The sequence below is a fragment of the Vespula vulgaris genome, chromosome 1 (assembly GCF_905475345.1).
Source record: "Vespula vulgaris chromosome 1, iyVesVulg1.1, whole genome shotgun sequence".
NCBI classification, from domain to species: Eukaryota; Metazoa; Arthropoda; class Insecta; order Hymenoptera; family Vespidae; genus Vespula; species Vespula vulgaris.
Window position 1 is genome coordinate 3,557,915 of NC_066586.1, and position 21,829 is coordinate 3,579,743.

Consider the following 21,829-nt stretch of genomic DNA (forward strand, 5'->3'; position numbering starts at 1 on the left):
CCTTGATTTTCTTCATTTTTCTCGGGGTGGATGGCGTTTTACGTTGTAACACGAAGGGACGATCCACTTGGTTGATCGAGGTCGAGCACGAACCCAAGTTGCTCTCGTTTACTTCGTTCGCATTGTCCCTTATTCACTTGGCCCTTCTCTTTGCATCTCTTTTACAAAAAAGAGAGAGAAAAAGAGAAAGAGAGAGAGAGAGAGAGAGAGAGAGACTTCAAATAATTCGAGTAACTAGTTGTTCCTAATTAATTTGTAACATGTTTGATTGATGACGTAATAGATTATTTGATCCTTTATATGATAATCAATCAAACGTTGGTCGGTAAATTCGAGTAGTGGTTTATATTCCTATACTATATATTTCTTGCACGTGTGGGTGCACGAGTCCACGATAGGAATGTGACGAATGTTTACAATGACTGAATCAATCGTAATATTGTGTGCACGTGTATCTATCGTCTATGTACAAAATATTTCACGGAAGAAACTGGAAAGCTATAAAACGAAGAGAAAACGAATCCTGAGAACCCTAGTACTAAGGATGAAAGGTTAAAGGTGTAAGAATGCGTCTTTGTGTGCGTTAACGCAAAGAGAGGTGGTGGAAAAAGCAGTGGTGGATGAAAGGAGGTAGGAAGGAAAGAACGAAAAGGAGGGAGAGAACGATGTAGGAGTGGGAATAAAAGAGGGGAGTAGAAGGAGAGTCAGGTGAGGCTCGGTGTGAAGGTACCTTCGGCACGAGGCAAATGGGTGGCAGAAGGGTGGTTTATCGACCAGGACGCGAACCTCGAGAAGCTCAGTATTCGCGGGACCATCACTCCGTTAAAACGGTCGCGCGCTAGACAGAAATTTTCCGTGATATCTTTCTCTTCCTTATTTGCCTTGTAACAAAGAGAAGAAAAAGAGAGCAATTAAGAAGAAAGAAATAAAAGAAGAAGTTCAAAGAGAAGATCAAGGAGTGTCCGATGCGAGTACCATCGAATTTTTAGACCATCATTCCTTGGTGAAACGCGCGAATTTCAAAAGGAATCACGACGTAGAGATAAAAGCTCTTGCACATCAAAGTAAGTAATATCATTGATGGCAAATTAGTGGTAATAGTTTTTAATTAAGAAAAATAAGGTCGTCGTAATTTCGTTCGTAATAATTATCCCATAATGAAATTCTTTTTCGTATTCGTTCGATACTGTCGTTGGCTTGTCAGCTGTTAGATCGAAATGTAAATAAGGTCTTTAAAGTTGCCTGTAAAAATAAAAAAAGGTATAGATATAAACATACTTATGGTTAATGTTTTCTTTTAACTCATGGTACTCGTTAGAAATTGAAACAGACGGTGGCGATGGTCGTTCGCGTGCATTAGCTTTGTGTACTTTTACACGTAGACATGCGAGTCTCGTTAAAATTATTCGAAGAAGGCTATCGTATATTTTTGCATTTCTTCGTTTCTCGTAATTCGCGTTCACGATATTACGTAGGTTGGCATTGAAGACTTAAAAAAAAAAAAAACGAAAGATTTCTCAAATTCAGAACGTTAATCCAATCGATTTTTTATCTCCAATCGCTTCCCGATCTTTTCTCAACGATCGAGTGACCCAGTTGTTGATCGCTTACTCGTCGCGGGTTCGCGAGATATTGTTGGATGACCTATAGTGACCCATTTATCTGAAAGTTTTAATGAACCGGTCTAGAAACTCTAGTTTTCATCACGTGCATCGCGAATCCCCATAGACCAATTGTGAAATAATAACATTCCCTGAGTTTATCTCGATACTTTGATTATGGAATTGTTATGGCAATAAACTATTTTAGATTTAATAATAAACCTGATACATTCCATTTTACAAAATATCTTCTATATCAGATGAGATGAAAATATCCTATCCCACAAAATCAAAAGTTAGAAAGTTTTCAAAGATAAGATTCCTAGATATAACATACGAATAATATGTGTAGATATATGTATAAATATAGAGATAATATAATCTAAAGTATATAGAACGGGGTGCAGCGACCCCGATTACCAAATCCATCTCGTCCGATATAGCTGGACGTCTCTGGAAGACAGCCAAGTCAAAGTCGCAATCGCATTTAGTAGGAACGTCGACCGTGAGTCAACGTACGTAGGGGAGGCTCTGGAGCGAAGACGTTTCCATAAATCGTCGTTGTTCCCTTTTCGAGTGCTCTGGTATTCCGAATTGGTCGATAAATAGGTCTTTTCCATAGATTCATTATGCGGGAGAATGATCGTAAAAAATAAAAAAAAAGAATAGAAAAAGATATCAGCCCTTCCAAGAAGAAAAAAAGATTATATCTTTTATATTTGCTCGTATTTCATTTAAAACAAAAAAAAAAGAAAAGTAAAAGATAGTATGAAAAATAGTTTTACAAAGGAATAGAAAATTACGTTACTTCGAAATGGATCCTTCCACGAGGTTCACGCTGATTTATTATTTCCATGCTCAGCACGAAAGAGCCAAGGATGCAGCTTGGCATCCTCCCGGCGAAAAGGTGAACCACCTTGATGTCGTGCCGCCTTCGATAAAACCTGACTTGCATGCGCCATGCGAAGTCACGTATTTGCATAAATAATACCCCGGGCCATTTACTTTTATCGTTGAGACTGCACCTTCGATAGGGACTTTAATTGGGCGTAGGTACTAAGAAATTTCGTAAGAGACGAATTTCGTAGGAACTTTAACTCGGGTCGTTAACTCGCACGCAGATTGTAAATTCCTACTCTATTACGCATTTCTAATCGTTCCTAAAATCTCTTATCTTACGTTTTTAAATCGATTTCTTGAGAAGAGATAGGTCAACGTTAAATTATTCGAGTTACTACGTGAAATTAAGCTTTCTGTGAGGTAGGTTGAGGTACTTTACGACTGTTTCGCGTTATTCCCTATTCGGCTTTGCAATCATTCTTTCTCTCTCTCTTTTTCTCTTTCTTTGTTTCTTTGAATTCATTCTCACGTCGTTCAATCTGAGTATAACGACTCGCCAAAAGGCAGAATTCAGACAAAAGGCTTTAGATTTTCCTGGTAGATGATAAGTCACGTCAGACTGCTACCGAATGCTACTTCCTCTTGCTAATTCTTCGTGAGCTCATAAAAAAAAGAAAAAGAAAAAAAAAAGAAAAAAGAAAAAAAAGAAGAAAATGGAAAAGAAAAATAATGAAAAAAAAAGAGAAAAGAAAAAAAGATGAGGGATTAATTAATGACAAATATTATACTTTTGCATATACATATGTACGTGTCTACCTAACTAGTATGGAAAGAGGGACACGTTTTTAATACGAAGTACAAGCTCTAATCCAGTCTCTTCTTTCTCCGCACTTTCTCGGACTCTCAAAGCTCTCTTGGCGGAGATCCAAAGCTTAGGGAGCAGCGAACTGGTTGCACCTTGTGGTGTGTCTATAGCCGGCCTCTACTACTACTCTCTCTTTCTCTCTCTCTCTCTCTCTCTGCGTTTGGTGGTGCACATGCAGCTGCAGCCATGACACCGAGAACCAGGCCACTGTCCCACTTTACGCCTTTCCGTGCAATAAAGGTTACCTCTTCGTCGTCGTCGTCGTCGTCGTCGTCGTCGTCGTTGTCGTCGTCGTGTCGTCGTCGTCGACATGACGTACACGTAACCGACTCCTTACGAAGCTCGTTTTACTATGAATCGAAAATCAGTAACGTTGAAAATCTATAGAACGAAGGACATAGTATGTTTGATGGAATTTACTAGTAGTCTAGAAGAGATAGAGAGAGAGATAGAAAGAGAGAGAGACAGAGAGTTTTTTAGAAGGACTCTTACATTGTTAGAAAAAGACTTGAAATATTTCGTGTCGAGCAAATAAATGCTTTCTAATATAACGAGCGAATGAAGTATCCTTAGATTCCAGACAGTAGATAATTTTAAGGACTCCCCTTCTAAATATTACCAAAAATATCTTCTCTTTCTTTTTATGCTTAGGAAAATTTATCATTGTTTCACTTAACGATCTAACAATTTTATCATTTGAATTCTTTAAACGATGGGGAGAGAGGGAGAATATTTCATGTTACTATGAGACAAGGATCATGGGAATTAATCCATGATATTCTTTGACAGATTATCATTGATATTCTGCGACAGTTGTGTATACGTGAATGCAATTCGTAATTGTGCGGAACGTGAGGAAACACCTACATATGTACTTAGAAGTATGTATATATATGTACACGAATATATACATATATATCTCTACGTGCGTCATGCTTAAATAAATACTGTACTTGCACGTACGTCTTGTCGCGTACAGTTTTTTATCAGTGCATACAATGGAATTCACGCGGAACATAAAGTTTATCATTGACGCCTCCACAAATGTAAATCTAACGGAACGGAACTCTAATGAAGTTCATTGGATCGTTTAAAAGAAATTGCACTTAACGATCTCCGATGACACAGACGACGTTTGTATTTTTCTTCCTTTTTCTTTTTTTTTTTTTTTCTTCTATCCTATAAAACACGCAATATTTTTCTTAATTATCATGGTCTACGTTATAAAAGTATAATTAATTAGATGAAAGTCAATCAGTTATAAAAAGGAAAAAAAAATATTTTACGTGTAATATCCTGTAACGACAAATTTTATTGGACAATATTATTTTTTTACACGCATAATTATAATTTCGAAGAATCGATACATTTGTTCGAGATATTAAAAGGGTTGAACTCAAGGCTAACGCGTCCGCGTTATAATCGTGCTCTTGAATCTTACAATGGCAGCAACTAGATCTCTCGTGACGAGCGTATACACGCACACACGTATATAGCCATATATACATATACGTAAAGAATTTGCATGTTAATCGGAAATAACGCGTTTATTCGTCATTACAATAAATAATTCCTTTATCTTTCTTCTCAACTCGTCCTTCATACGTGTTTTTAATACGATAAACAATAATCTGGAAGATGTAACAAAATACCTGTTAAAAAGAAAAAACAAAAGAAAAATTTATAAAAAGAACGGAAAAATAACGATGAACTGTCTATCATCGAAAAGCCTTCAGACAACAACGCGAGTCTCGTACTCGATGCTATTATTGTTACACAGGATCGACACTTCGCAGTACGTAACAACTTTGCGTACTTAAGAAGTCCTTCGATTAATCGACGTACCACGACAGCTGATTCGTAAAAATAAAGTAGAAAAAAATGTGATTAATGTTTGTGTCGAATATATCATTTATCTTGTTCAGAAGGTGTAAGGGGTGATGTAACGTTGAGTAAAACCGATATAGCCAACGCTATAACAGCGAGATCGTCGAATACACTAGATCAGTATTTATTCCAAATTAGAGATAGTACATTCGATCGCAATGTAATAGATCAACGATTACATTATCAGACAACATTTGTCGATCAATCAAAAGTACAAGAGTATCGTTCTGAGAAGGTCGACTTCGAGAAGATGGAAAGAGAAAGAAAAAGTGAAGAAAAGTAAGAGAAAGAGAAAGAGAAAGAAAGAAAGAAAAAGAGGGATGAAGGGAAGGAGTAAGGTGGTCTCGTTAAGAGACTGGAAAGAGAACGATCGATGAGAATGAGGCGAGTGGTGGAAGGACGAGAGCGCAGCGATAGTTTTCTGACAGTGCAGCTGCACCCCTTGTGTGCCCTGGCTGTTCGATAACCGAGGTGCAACGTCCGCTGGCCCCGAGAATATATCTAGGCCACCGCCACCACCACCACCACCACCACCACCACCACCAACAGCACCACCACTAGCAGTGCTAGTAGCAGCAGCAGCAGCAGCAACAGCAGCAGCAGCAATATCAGTGCTACCAACACCATCACTACCCACATCACACCGGCCACAACCTACTCTAACTCGACAAGTAACGACACATACTAAACGAGTAACACTCACACTTGATGCCTGCACTTTCAACATAATAGACCGATCCACGTGCCTTGTGTATGATGATACCTTGTCAACCGGCACCTAGTAGCCCTGACAACAACAAGCTCTTCCTTTGTTTCCTCTATAAAGGAACATACGTATATAAAAGAGAAAGAAAGAAAGAAAAGAAAAGAAAAGAAAAGAAAAGAAAAAGTTACCCGAGGGTAAAAGAGAGAGGGAGAGACTTTGCGACGCAACTGGGATGGCGAAATTAATTCAAGGACACGACTAGGAAAATCTATTTCGATCGATGAGCAATTCTTACGATGCTTTCATCGTGTATTCATCGATATCCTCGACCCGTTGCCTCCTTCGAAGGGAGAAGGTCGATAACTCGATGCGTACAACACCTCTTTTCCTTTCTTAGATGCACGGACCTCGATTTATTATCGGAAAAAGTAATCATCGCTGGGAAGATTCGTAGCTATTGATTCGGGAAGCTGCGAAGAGTTCTACGACAGCTTGATTTATTTAGTTCTTTTTTTAGCTTCATTAGATTTATTTGTTATAGTAGGAGAATAATGTTGAGATTGTATTGTATAACTAAATTGTATATTGTTGGGTTTGATTTCGCGATATGTTTTAGTTGTATTGGAATTTTTATTTTTTCTTTGTCTATATACTTTCTTTTTCTTTTCCTTTTTCTGTTAAATTTGAAATAAAAATTTGTAAAAAAATGTATGTCTCTTAAAGTCTCCCACTCTTTTTTTTTCGCGTAATAACAATGATTTACTAACGAGACTACCACAGAATAGAAAGTATATAGAGAATAATATGAAAGAGATAATGGAAGGAAACGAATATGCAAAAAAGAATAATAAAATTGAGAAGGCGCCCACGTTGCCATAAAAATCTAAAATGTAGAACGTTGAGGTTTGAGAAAATCCAGAAAGGAATATCGAGATGTAATGTTCGCCTCTTCATATCTATGCATGTATCAAAGACTCGACACTGTTTCTTTGACCTTTTCCGATGTCACGTGCAGCGATACAAAATAGTTCGATCGGAAAGATATATTCTTTTTACCCTTATAAAATCGTTTCACGCAAGGAAGTCCGCCGATGACATTTTCTCTGATGAACCAAAAGAATTCTTACGATAAGTATGTTAGATAACATTATAATCGACTTCGTATATAATAGAATTGATCGAAACAGAACACGTAACATTTTGGAATATAACCCGCGAAACAAAGTCGTCAGAGTGAAACTAAAGATTCTACCCTCCTTAGTAAAGCCCCCTACTTGCTCGTGCATCCGTTAAAGCTGTTCCACTTTCCACGTCGAGCGTGCAGCTCTTCGATAACCCTGGATGATTTACACCTTGCTTGTAGGTTCTATTATTTCAAGCTACATATTTCGAATCGAAATGTGAACGAGATATATTCCTTTATAATTTATGCCAAATTTTCGTTAGCACATCGTCGTTAATCAGTTTCTGAACAATCTACGGCTAATCATTATTTATTTATTATTTCATACATATACATATATATATATATATATATATATATATATCATTATGTGAAACATAGTACAATTAAATATTATCCAGACAAAAGAAAAGTTAAAAAATTTCTTTAAAACAAAACAGATCCTTTTAATTAATTTCTTTTACAAATTATATAATACGAAAAGATTAGTTTAAACTAAATAATATCAGAATAATACAAACCCACACAAAGTGGAAAAGGAATTAAACAATTGTAATATAATGAAATAGTTGTCATTTATATTGGTTTTATCGACATTTATTCTCGTTAAATTACTCTTCCTTGAGAAACAAAATGAAGAGATTCCTAAACGTATTCCAATAATAATTATCGTATTTACAGGATGATTACGGCATTACCAGTTCCATCTGTAAAGGTCTTCCACAAAACTTATTATCAAGAGAAGGGAACAAGAATAGGAAACAGCCAACCGGGAAGCCCATTGGCAGAAAGCGAGGCAGTCTTAGCATTGGTCGACAAAGAACCACCTGAATATTATTTTTGTGGAAAGGTAAGTAGAAGGAACATTCCTTCTTGTTATTCGAAATAGCAATATAGTCTTTATCAAAGGACGAGAATATTTTAATTAATTTTACACCCACACACGTATGAAATTCAGAAACTATTTATAACGGTAGAAATAAATATATTCAATTATATCTGACCAAGTTAAATAATTGTAATGAAAAATTAATTGAATTCTAATATTCGACGAAAATTAAATTAAAGTGGATCTCATTTGGATCCTCCTAGACATTAACAATAATTATTTCAAAGTTCTTTCTCTCCATCTTATTTTTTATTCTTTCTCTTTCTCTCTCTCTCTCTCTCTCTCTTTTTAATAGCGAAAATAATAGACCCATGATTGTAAAGGTTAAAAATAACGGAAGGGCATTCACGATCGTGGGTGTAAGCTTAAAAACAAGAGAGCTTTATTTATACTCAAAAATAAAATTCTTTGGCATAATGTTATAGTCAAGGTTTTTGAAGCTCACCATATTAATCCGAGGAAAATATTAATTCTTCGTTGCATTATTTTTGCTTCTTCTCTCCTTCATTTCCTAATTTCATTATCGATTTTAATTTGTTTCGAATTTAGGAATTTCTAATATAATTATACATTTCTTGTTATTTGTTGGATGGGAAAGTTTATCGAAGGAAGATAAAATTATACGTCTCAAGAATACAAAAGAATTATTATTAGACTGAACAATCGTTCGAATGATTTTAATAGATTATTTTTCTCCTTTATATTTTCGATGAGAAATTAATTCAATAATTGTTCCCTAAAATAAATATATTATACACACACATATGTATGTATATATTTACTTTTTCTAAAAATAAATTATTAAGTATTTGCAACACGTTCGAGGGGTTTAAATCTTGTAGGATATAATCTTTTTGTTGTAAGTTTAAAAAAAGCAACACCATGAGTCGATCGATATTCGATTACTACGTTATAGTAATTTCATGTTATTGACGATGGGGTATACGAAGGGACGCAAGATTTTCGTGACGTCATTCGATCCTCGTAGGCGTTGAGGAAGGAAGGGATGGTAGAATTCTCATGCAATTTAAACGTACGGTATATAGGGCGATTTTAATAAAAACTTTTTCATTTGGTATGGCGGAAATTATTAATCGACATTTGAAAAGAAATTTTTTAGTCGATTAATGCTTCTCGTATTTTTTACAATCGCTCATAATTATTCGCGGTAGGTAATTCGATTAAATTATCCATATTATCTCCTACGGTGCACAGGACTCTTCTAATTAAAACAAATAAAATTAATCTCCCATTATAAATGGCTTAGCTTCGTAGGATAATACCGATGAAGTGTAAATTTAAACTAGCTTTCGCACGCGATGTTCAACGAGTTGAGCTCGTTCACATTGGCGATCTATATTTTGGATAAAATCCAATGACCTTGACCTTGGTACTCGATAACGAAAAGTCGAAGGAGAAATTCGATGCTGGAGGAGCAGCCGAGCGAGGAACGCGACAAAGTGCTGTTCGTATCGAGATAGCTATAAAACGCTCTCTTGAGTACGTGGAACGAAATTGATCCCTCGAGAGAGTTACAAGAGTAACTCTTGTCTTTTTCCTGATAAGAGATATCCTCAAATTATAAGTAAAAGTTAAGATAGAAGTCACTAGATTTTTCAAACGGAATAAAAAAGATTTAATAAGCCCATATATGAATATATATGTATGTATGCATTTATAATTAGTTAATTAAAACAACATTGTTTTACAAATCATACATGATCTCACGACCGAAAGAAAGTACCAATTATGCTGGTTCGTAACAAAGTTTAAAGGGTAGATCAATAACAGGGAAAATGTTGATCTGTGCTTTTGTAGGGTCGAGTAAAAGTTCTCGTAATGTAATTACTTTGTGTGTGTATAAGATTTTTTCTTTTACAGAGATAAAATTTATAATATTCTTAATTTATATATTGTTAATATAAAATATTCTTTTATTTAATTTTTTATTTCAGTCAACTCAGATAGAAAGATTCACAACTCAGACATATTACCTACATTTGTTATATCGTTACTACATCACCGGTATCATTATATATAAATATACGTCATATATATTATATATTTTAGAGAAAATTCGTTGGAAATATTTACAGGTAAATTCTCTCCACGTTGTCGTGGGATCTTTACTTTTTGGAGCCGTCGTGCTCGTCGTCGGCTTAGTTCAGCTTGCACCGGGAGCCGAAGCCGCACAAAATTCAGCTGTATTGATAGCGGCTGGATGCGGTCTTCTCGTACTTGGTGTTTTATTGGCGCCTCTTCGAGCTCTCTGTATCAGAAGACGAAAGGCAGCTCAAAAGGACGGTACACATCAGCGAAGTATCACCAGCATAGACAAACTTCTTTCTCAAAACAGGTGAGCCTTAGACAATAGTTATTCGATACAAATCAAATTATTAGGAGATCCATGTTAATTATTAACAATGTGTCAAATACATACATATATCATTACACGTAATTAAAATAACGTGTAAAACAATTTTCACTTTTCACAAATTTCGTTAGATTTATTAGTGTTATATTATTTTTAACTTGTTACCATTTTTGGTGAATTGTTCTCTCAGAGATTTCACTGTCCTAACACCGGACGAATTGGAGGACCTCGTAGGAAGGCCGGCCTCAAGCTTGGAGAACAACAAACCGAGTTCGAAACAAGTTCGAAATACCTAGGTATTGTCAGCCTCGAAGAAGGCAATGCCTTCGTCGCCGACTTGCTCGAACACAGCATCCTCATTGACATCACCAGGAACGAGCTCATCCATTCTTTACACTCATCGTTTCGACTCACGCGAGCACAGTCTCGTTTGAAAAAAAGCTTGAAGGCTTATCAAAGCGAGCTTGAAAATCGTTCGTTCTCCATTTTATCGTTTTTTGCTAAATTGAAAAAGAATGATAGAATTAAAAAGGGAAAAGAAAATTACGACGACGACGAAGCACATAAAAAAATAATTCATTTAACAATTAACGTTACTATATTCGATCATCTAATGATTTATTACTCAATTTTCTCTGTTAGTATTACGGATCTAACGTGTAATACTATCTTCGTTTCCGACCAATTGGCGTTTTACTTGATTATTATTATGGTTTCGGGTCCAACGTGGAAAAACGTACGTTTCTGATATATCGATCTATTATCGGCATGCTCGTATTCCCATTGGTATATAAACCGAATCGTTCTACGTCAAACGATGCAATATTAATGAAATTATTATTAAATTCTCAACTTTGTATTTTTCACACCAATGAATATAAAGCTATTTCTCTTCCACGAAAGTTTATCGAAATTTTATTCCAATTAGTTCTAAACTGATGAGACTTTGAAATTAGATAATATTATTTTTACGCAGCTCAATTAAATCGACAGACAATTACAATTTCACAATAATTCAGGTGAAAAAATTAAAATAAAGTAGATCAGTTAATTGTAAGCTAAACAGAATTGAATAAGTCTATAATATTATTAAAGATAATAATAATAAGCACGCAGGGGCCTAAGCCTAATATCTATCAATAATTTAGTTTATGAAATAACGGGGATAATTTATAAACTGCATAAATAAATCGTTTCCTTGCATTTGAAGTCATAAACATTTCATCGTTAAATCATAAATGCAGTCAGCTGTTATTTCAGAATACTCATCAATTTAGAATGATTTATGTAGATAAAATTAGATTCAATCAAAACATGGAGTCCACTAAAGTTGGCAAGTTTAACTTTCGAAATCGATTGAAAATCTTATCGATTGACGTAGAATGGCTCGGACAGAGAAACGATACGTCGATGATTTAAGATAATTTGAGATTAAACAGCGTTTTTTTTTCTTCCTTTCAAAATAGTCGAAAAAGAATTCATTTTTATTACGCGACTATAAGTCGTCATCGTTGAATGTGAATATTCGTGAATGAAATTTCTTTTTCGACGAAAAAAAAAGGAAAGAAAATAACGCGCTAATTCGGCAAGGGTAGTCAATGCTCGACCAATCAAGGATTGCCTCCCCTTCGTCGTACGTTGTTCAAGTTGCGGTCCACTCTTTGTGTTCCAAGAAAAAAAAAAAATATTAAAAATTAAAAAGAGGAAAAAAACGAAGGTATTCGTCATGCATTTAATCGAACATCTCTAAAGAATGCTTAAAAAAGTGAACTAAATATTGAGCGAGTTGAGATATGACATCCATATACATATATACATATAAATAATATATACACTATACTCGAGAGAAGACACGAATAACAACATAATCATAAAGTTAACCGAGATGTAGCGACGTAAGTGTATATTTCTCGTATCGTAATTTTTCTAATGGGATTTGCGTACTTAACGTTTCTCCGATGGACAACTGAGAAACGTAATTTTCTGTTTTAAAATCGTTAGAACGCGTTAGCCCGCGACATACGTATATTACATTATGTATATATTATTTCCACCGTCAATGGAAATAAATTCGATTGATGGTAACGCGAAAAAGATCTCATTTTCTTATTCTTATTATTATTACTACTTGTTATTATTATTGTTAACATATTTATCGTTCTTTATTCTTCAAAATAACGTTGGATTTTGTCGTACCTCTCTTAAAAAAGAAAGTATGTAAATTTATCGGGGAAAAAAAAGAAAAGGAAAACTTTGTTATTCCGTTCAGTTTCGCCCACGCCAAAGTCAATTTGTAGGAACCCTTTGTGCATCGAAAGAATATATATATGTATATGTATATATATGTGTATATATATATATACATACATATATATATAATCGATCAATCCTCTTGCAAAAAATAACGTCGTTACACGAAGGGTTTAATGAAATCGCGTTCGAACTCGGAATAATCCATATTACAATCCCGTCAAGATATAAGTCTGAGCAACTGCCCTTATTAAAAATGATGATGAAGAAGAAGAAGAAGAAAAAAAAATATAAAAAAAATAAAATAAAAAGGTATATAATATATACGTGTATAAATAGTGTATCTCGTGATATGCCGTGACGATCGGATCTTTACTTTCACCCCGTAAACGATCGTTTGGTAAACTCTTACTTTCGCCATAATGTCACGATGAAAAATTAGCTTAGATAAACGCGAAGATCTTCTTATTTCGCGTAAGGTGAGAAAATTAATTTGGAAAAAAATGTATGACCGTTTTTATCGTCGATGTGTCACGTGCCTAGTAGCAAAAATCGTTAAATTATTTCGCATTTTTCGAAAGACACGAGTTCGCCCTCATCGTGCTTAGCGAAGATAAATGAAAATAGTAGATAAATAGTTTAGGGATGCAAAGGAAAGCGTTCGCTTTAGATTAACCTTACTTTATCAAGTTCCTGCGAGATTATTATAAAAATGATAAAAGGAGCTTCGGCGATACAATCTTTTCTAGCTTTTAAGCTGATTTTTTAAAAGGAAAAATAATAATAATAATAATAATAATAATAATAATAATAATAATAATAAAAGAAAAAAAACAAAAAAGGAAAAAGAAGAAGAAAAAATATTACGTGAAAGATTAGCTCGAAGATAAGCTTGTAAACGGCGACGAATTCGAATTCGAACTCGACGAACGGTGATCCTTCCTTAGCTCGTATTCTCGAGTTAAGAAAGTATAGCCTTTTTGGAATATACAGGGATATAAATAATAATGCGACGAATGGGAAATTAAATTAAAGAGATAGGTATGTGATAATATGCAGGGTGAAACATTTTAATAGGAATTATTGAACGTTTCTTTCCTATTTATTGGTGTACAAAAGAAAAATATTTCTCTTAGGGAAAAGTTATGACGTTCGGAAATAAAATTAAGATATTTCCTTACGTTTTTTTTCCCTCTTAAATATCTTTCTCATTCGGTTATAAATAAGAGAAAGATTTTTCGATGTTCCTATTTAAATAGTTCACCTTATACATATGTATCTACGTCCGAATAGACGAACGTAATTATGGCTCTAAAATCGACCCGCTAATTTTAATGTGGTCGATATCTTCGATACCTATTATGCATCGTTCGAAGTCGAATTTTATGCTTTTGGAAGCGCACAAGTTTTCAAAGTTTGCAAAAATTTGAATAGAGATTGCGCTAATTCATTTCCTTCATCACATTGCGATAATTTTTCTAGAGACGTCACGTAACATTTTAGAGAAAGAAAGAGAGAGAGAGAGAGAGAGAGAGAGAGAGAGAAGGAGAGGGAAAGGGAGAGAAAAAGAGAAAGAGAGTTAGGGCCTTCGCTTTTTCAAGGATCGTAGATAAGAATTTTTCATGCCACAAAATAATACTTGCGAAACACTTATGTACATTAAATTTCGATCTTTGAATTTGCAAATTTTTCTCGCCGACTCTACGATCCCGATCTCGACGTCCTATTAGAAAAATATTAGATAACTCGACATATATATCATAGAGATGATCGAGAATGAATTTTGTCATTGTCGAAAATTTGTCGACGATAGAATATCTCAGCGTGAGATGAAAGGAAAAATTAAAAAAGATTGTATTTCATTCACGCTAGATTAACGAACCCACAACAGTAAAACATACCGAGACGATATTCGTATTGTTTAATGTGCTTCATATATGAAACATAAATCGATGTTTAAATGTATAGACAGAGAGAAAGAGAGAGAGAAAGGAAGAAAGAGAGAAAGAGAGAGAGAGAAAGAAAAACTCTTAGACATTAAGTTTTAATTCTTATCGTAGAATGCTAAGAACGTTAAGAAAAAGTTAATAAAAAAGAGAAAAGAAAAGATGAATGTGATCGAAACAGTTCTAATCTTTATTGTGGACGAAACGTGCGTTTAGAGGCTCTAGATTAGAATCGACTCTATTCGCGATCGCTTCTTCATATCATAGGAACGCGTATAACGTCCTTTTTAATTTTTCATTTTGCTTGGAGTGATGATTCTGGCAGAGACGAGCGTATTCATTATCGAGAAAGAAAAAAAAAGAAATTAAATAATAATTAGAAAATGAGGAAGCAGAATTTCATTGAGAATATAACGGAGAAGCGACGAGTGCTATCGGTATATTATTATATATCTTATTAGAACAGCGATAGTTTTTAATAAATTCGTCGCACCGTTCTCTATATGATTTCAATCAAAAGTTTTTAGTAAAATCCTCGCTCTTGGTATAAAATGCAGACTGTAGAGAAAAACAGAAAGAGAGAGAGAGAAATAATTTATATGCTATATATGTACGGACGTGCAAAGGAATTTTAAAGGAAACATATCCATTGATTCACCAACGCGGAGAAATATTTTTTCATTACCATTAGTGCTCACAATTTCAGAAGAAAATGATTATAAAATATATCTATATATTACGTACATACATACATATACATACAAAAATGCGCATATATTCACAAATACGCTACCTGCATTTTTCTCACGATCGAGGTCACATTTGCTGTGGTTTACTTCCTTCCGTAAAAAGACAGAGAAAGAAATAAGAGATGAGATACAGAGAAAGAGTGGGAGAAAGGGGGAAAAAAAGATGGAAGAAACTTTTCGTATAAGTTTCGCACGATTTTTGTGGATACGTTGCGGACGGAGGAAAAAAAAGAAGAAGCAATTATTTTCGAATGTGATGTAATTCCTGTAAAGTTGTAAGAAGCGTGCCTGAAATATTTTAGGAAACTTTATCAGTGTAGAGAAGAAAAAAAAAAGAAAAAATAGAAAAATGAAAAAAAATTGAAGTCGAGATGGAGTTTGTTTTCGTAATTTAGCATACGAGAAAAGTGCACGCTTGTTGTTGCGATTATTGTCTTTTGAAGCATCACAAGAGAAAGAAAGAGAGAGGGAGAGAGAGAGAGAGAGAGAAATAAAAGAGAAAGAGAATAAACGTCGCAATTAGAAAAGCTTTTTTAGAAAGCGAATGGATCGTTGAAAGATAATATAAAAAAAAAAATGGATGAAAGAGGAGGATCTTTCGTGATTAGATCGCGAGATACCGCTTAGTTTTGTTCCAAAAATATCTCGGGCATGATAGGCTTTAAAAAAAGGATATAAAAGTTGAATTTCGATAGAGTGCAACGAGGAAGCCATGGTCGTGTCGCGAGATAGATAAATAAAAAAAGGAAAAGATACGATAAACATTCGTAAAAATTTGTTCGAATATTCGAACAAGTAGGAAATTCCAATTAATTGATATCTAAATAAACTCGGCACGATTATAGGAAATTAAAAATACTAAATATATACATATAAAATACGCTAACGAGAGACGGACTTTAGTAAAAAAATTTTTATCCTGTCGTTATAATAAATATACCTATAAAGTATATATACCCACGTACTCGATACTTTCCGTTCGTTGATCGAACTCTTCCGAACTTATCGATAATCGAGTATGATTTCGATAGAAAAAAAAAGAAAAAAGTAAAAAAAGAAAAAATAATAAGAAACGTTTGTAAAATTCATCGAATACGAATGTCAAAATCAAGCGTGTACATAAATTCCTATAACTCTCCTCATATTCATCGTTGTTCGAATTCGTTGAATTTTATAAGACGACGTAATTGTCAAAAAAGAATTTTTCGATCGTCGATTAATATACCTATCTATTATCATACTTTTAAAGGAAAAAACTTTAGCCATTATAATATAACTATATCTAATAACGAAATTCTTCATTAATGAAGAAACCATAGCCGTCTTTTTATCAAACTTTATCATATCGCAAAAACTTGAATGGAATCGTCTTCTAACGATTGAAGATCATATAACTAATCGTGTCTAAATTACGAAATTAATTACGATCTCTTACGATATTTGGAACAGTTGTCAACGATATTTATACTTAATACGTATAACGATATCTCTACATATATACATATATATACATACATAGATACATACATAATACATACATAGATACATACATGATACATATATAATACATACATACTATATATGTATCTATGTATGTATTATATATGTATCATATAATGATACATATATAATACATACATAGATACATACATAATACATACATAGATACATACATAATACATACATAGATATATACATAGATACATATATACATACATACATATATGCATACATATATATTATATAATATAATATCGAAACAATTATCAAAATAAATCACGACGGCTTCTCGTTGTACACTAGAGTCCGTGATTAATATTAAGTCATTCAACGCACACTCATAGCTCTAAGGGTTTTTATAATGGTGCTCTATGGAGGCAATCGTATAATTCGATTGGTATTTCAAAAGATCAACAACGTTGCTCATAAGAAAGAAAGAAAGAAAGAAAGAAAGATTTTCTGTAGAACATCATGATACATACCGACATATGTAAATATACTTTATGATAGTTTGTAACGAGAAAGAAATGTAAAAGGATAGGAAAGAAAAAGAAAGGGAGAGAAGAGGAAAAGAAAGGGATAGAAATGTTTGTCAGAAAAATGCTAGCGATCGTTTTAAAGTTTCTTTTTTCTCATTTTTTTTCTCTACTTGATTGACAAAGTAGATACAAATTTAAAAAAAGAAAGATAAAAGAAAATAAAATCGTTCATGATCCAAAGAACTATCGATACTCGTTGGAAAGATAAAAACGAAAAACAAACGATATAAAACGATCGTTTTTTCTTCTTTTTCTGTTATCAGGAAGAAAAAGAAAAGAAAAAGGCACGGGTGATACTGTAGAAAGAAACGAGAATAGATTACCTATTGCATTACCGATTAGTAGATTTAATCGAAAAAAGGTCGATAAGCTTAAAAAGATTAGCAGTAACGATTTAAAAGATTAAGATCGAATTCATAGACTCGAATGCTTAAGTTAAGTTAAAGACGATTTCTTGTCGCGGATTTCCAAACGAAAAAATCTCCGCAATCGGAAATTTCATCTTGTGTTCCGTCGTCGTAAGATGTGCGAATTCGATCGCTAAGTTATTTAATCATTTGTCAGTTTTTATAATCGCTCGAACGGAAAAAAAATGATTTCTGTTGGGGAAACAAAAAAGGAAGATAATGAAGAGCTTGAATAGTAATTAAAAAAAAAAAAAAAAAAAGAAGAAAGGGTAATACACGTTGTAAGAACTTCGACGTATTTAATAAATGCATTTAATGGAACGGAGACTGTGTTTGCAAGCTGTGTTCTCAAACGTAAGATGGAAACGTTAATTATTATAAAATTAACGCGAAGACAAACGTGATGAAAATGATTCGACGTGATACGAATAATCGTTGTAAATGTTATCTACAATGTAAACGTTTATTCGAGCCATTTATACCTGGCTAAAAATAAGAATCGGTACTTGTAGTGATTTAACGAACATGTCATTACTTTATCGCTTAAGAATTACGTTAATCCGTATATTTTGTAAGCCAAGATTATCGATAGTGATTAATAAATATTACTACGTATTACGATAAGCATCAATTAACACTCGATTTTTCTCCAAATATTTTAATATCACACCCGTACACCCGTTAGAAGCAGATAAATGTCAAAAAGTGACGTATTTCGTCTGTTCTAGCGAATGATAAGGTTAGTCGTAAAAATTCTTCGTACTATTAAAACGATCAAAATTCATTTCATAATCATTTTGATACGTTTATCATTTTGAGCACATTATGAGACGAAAGTAAAAAATTTATAAACGAAGAATAAAGTATAGTAAATTCTTTTTTCACATAATCGTGAATAAATCTCGAGAATTATGCATCTTTCACGATTTAATGAAAATTCAATCGTGGTAAGATATTTGCAATTCTACTTTTATGTTCATCGTCTACAACATAATTTATAGTTATTACATAAACGAATCATATATTTTTGTGATGATAAGAAGAACAGTACAAGAATAAAATGGTGGAAAAGATCACATAATCTATCGAATGGACAGAGATAAAAAAAAAGCAGACCGATAGTTAAAACAAAAATATTAATTTAACAAAAATATTAGAAACAAATGTTTAACGTTTATATTTGTACGTCTCCCTCAACTATTGTCCTACTTTTATTGTCTTTGAGTACGTGGCTTTGTTTGTGTCGATGGGGTTTTCGATACAATATGAAGGATCATCAAGTAATTATTTTATTTTATCACCAATTTTAATACTTTTATATTAAAGATAATATTGAAATATTGATTTAATCGATTTAACAGGTCTTGTATTGTTTGATAATGTATTTTTTCATTATCACACTTCTTAATATGATATTTTTGGGCCATTTACAATTCAATTGTGACCACATGTCAAAGATAAATAATTGATAATTATTTCTAACAATTATTAAAACTAAAGAATTGACTACTAATTTTATGAAATCGTATTTATTCGCAACGCAATACGTGAATTCATGTCTCTTCTCGTATTGATCCTCGACACATGCGTAGATACAAGTGATGTTCTAGATGGCGCTTTCATTTCCTTGCGTACACGTAAAGATCTTCGATACGTCGAAGCGTTTGGTTATATTTTGTTGCGCATATAATACGACTATACAGATCATTGAAAAAGGTAAAATTTATTAATATATTTCTATATTATGATAATTTCTCTTCTATTCTTCTTGATTTTTCTTTGAAATAATAGTGTTTAAGAAATTTATTCCTTAATTTTCTTAGTATAATAGGTTATTATATTTATTTCCTCACGAAACAGAGATCTAACCTCAAAATCGTTATATCAAGGAACGACTAATAAATAATGTAGTGATAATATTATATCGTAATAATAATATATATTTATAGTAATAATGATATATGTTTAGATGAATTTGCGAAGACATGCTCAATTCCTTGCCAGAACGATATTTGTCAAGGACAATGATGTTGATAAGGCAGCACGTACATTGAATCGCATTCTTAATGCTGAAGGTATATTTCAACAGTATAGACTAACTAGATACTTTGAGAGACCAACAAGGACAAGGCGAAGAATTAATTATGAAAGGTGTAAAGCTATATATGATGAGGATATGGCAAGAAAGATAAAATTATTAACAAGGACGGTTAGAGAAGAAGCTTATCCTGGTTGTTCTTAAAGGTTGTCTTCTTTGTAAATATATTTCACAATTTCTATTAATATCTTATTAAATCCTTAAAAGAAAATACTTTCGTAGATACATTAGATAAGATATAATAAATATATTAAAAAAAGTACATCTAACTCGTATTATCTAAGCGACTTAATCTATATTTAAGGATCTTAGATTGCGATTGCGAGATAATCATTTCCATACCACCACTGTATATAATTCTTCATCATCCTTTCAAATACTTTACAGATACATATAAGTATACAATTGACTTGTAATTAAAATTATCAGATCTTTTGATTAAAATTATCTGATTCGTACACCACTAAGGAAAAGGTTAAAGAAAAGTTGGAAGAATATTCATTCCTTTTAATGACTTAAAAAATGTCTAATAAAACTAATCTCATCTTAGGTATTAAACAAATTAATATTTTATAATTTATGTTGTTTACAATTCTACAAAATCCATTTTATCATTTAAGATCTTATTATTGTAAGGCATAATTGTACAAGCTGAATTAACTGGGATACACAAAATGCATATTTTATCTATACATTTTATATATATGTATATTGTTTACTTTTCTTAATATTATCCAAGTCAATATGATTATGTTCAGCATTAATATACTTCTATTTGAACATTCTGATAGTATTCCAAAACTAAGAGACATTAATAAATATTGTTAACTATGGTTCAGAGTCTAACATATTAATAATATTCATTATCCTACCGAGCTATAGAATTTCGACTAATAAGTTTGTACTCTGTTTCTTCTATTCCTTAATATTATCATGTAATGAAATATCTAATTTTAAATGAGTTATACTATAAAGCAAGATGCAAAAAATTCGAATAAATTAATAATAGATTTTTTATAATCACAGAAAACAAAAGTATTTTTATATAATCTCAATTACTTTTAATTTCAAACTAGAAAATTAAACAAATATGTTAAATTATAAAAAGCGTATCCCAGAATAACGGGCAAAAATTCGTACTTTTGATACCGAGCATTGGCGCTCCCTCACGGGAACTTGAATCAACATGTCCATACCGACCGATCAAAAATTTGTCAAATTCTCTTTTACACATTCGAAGAAAATATCAAAATGTAAATAGGATCAAAGCGAAAGAGAGAGTACGATTTATAACATACGTGTAAAATTAAGATTTTTCTCAAATCCGATAAATAGTAACCACAAATAGAAAAGGTTTCAATATTTGCAAAAAATATTTATAAATATAAAAAGATAAGACGTGGAAAAAAAATTTGTTAGAAAGTGAAAAGAGATAGACAACGTATATCGAACGTATTATAGTGACTTTTACATTGTTCGTTCGTAAAACATTTTCAAGAATCAAATTACCATGGCGAAAACTTATCTATTCTAATAATCCTGTCGTCTAGGATATTGCCAGAGGATAGATACAGCAGAAGGAGGATTCGTTCTCCTCGGATATCTGGATAGGAACGTTTCTACGAGCGAACATCGTCTCTTTCTATATATCTCTCTCTTTCTCTCTCTCTATATATATATATCTCTCTCTCTTTCTTTCATGGAAAACTTGGCACCACTTCCCATCCGTTCCTGCTATCTATTCAATTTTCGCCAAGTTAGCGGAGCCGCTGCCAAGAAAACCGACGGAACGTTTTGTCTTTTCTCACTTTTCGCGGGTCTCCTGCAAGCTACCGGGGAAAGATGAAGGAAGCAGCGCGAAAAAAGATAATTCCGCTCCCGTGGAGTTTCTTTGAGTTACGAGGCGAGATAGCACCGGCAAAAACCGACAACGGACAAGCCAAGCTCTGCTACTTTTACTTCCAGGACTTTACTACGAGGAGGAAAAAAAATAGG

The 21,829-nt window shown here is 33.1% G+C and overlaps 2 protein-coding genes and 1 long non-coding RNA gene across 4 annotated transcripts in view; all 3 read left to right on the forward strand.

Moving 5' to 3' along the window:
• The window catches only part of LOC127071237 (uncharacterized), a 220,056-nt gene that overhangs the window by 149,627 nt on the left and 48,600 nt on the right, over positions 1-21,829 (forward strand). The window lies entirely within an intron of this gene.
• On the forward strand, positions 739-18,367 carry LOC127071195 (uncharacterized). Its single transcript, XM_051010193.1, has 4 exons — positions 739-1,064; positions 7,764-7,932; positions 10,068-10,327; positions 10,536-18,367. Exons 2-4 carry the CDS (start codon positions 7,765-7,767, stop codon positions 10,639-10,641), a joined length of 534 nt encoding a protein of 177 aa, XP_050866150.1. The 5' UTR covers positions 739-1,064; position 7,764; the 3' UTR covers positions 10,642-18,367.
• On the forward strand, positions 19,322-20,667 carry LOC127071223 (28S ribosomal protein S21, mitochondrial). 2 transcript variants are annotated; one of them, XM_051010273.1, is made up of 3 exons: positions 19,322-19,452; positions 19,706-19,980; positions 20,222-20,667. In XM_051010273.1, exon 2 carries the CDS (start codon positions 19,706-19,708, stop codon positions 19,976-19,978), a length of 273 nt encoding a protein of 90 aa, XP_050866230.1. In that variant the 5' UTR covers positions 19,322-19,452; the 3' UTR covers positions 19,979-19,980; positions 20,222-20,667. The 2 variants fall into 2 exon arrangements, with proteins under 2 accessions (XP_050866230.1, XP_050866222.1); XM_051010265.1 differs by lacking the exon at positions 20,222-20,667 and having other exon boundaries at positions 19,706-20,096.

Coding starts and splice junctions, on each gene's coding strand:
- LOC127071223 (XM_051010273.1), top strand. CDS start 19,706: ATGAATTTGCGAAGACATGCTCAATTCCTTGCCAGAACGATATTTGTC.
- LOC127071195 (XM_051010193.1), top strand. CDS start 7,765: ATGATTACGGCATTACCAGTTCCATCTGTAAAGGTCTTCCACAAAACT. Junction 7,933..10,067: donor AATATTATTTTTGTGGAAAG/GTAAGTAGAAGG, acceptor AAATATTTACAG/GTAAATTCTCTCCACGTTGT. Junction 10,328..10,535: donor AAACTTCTTTCTCAAAACAG/GTGAGCCTTAGA, acceptor TTGTTCTCTCAG/AGATTTCACTGTCCTAACAC.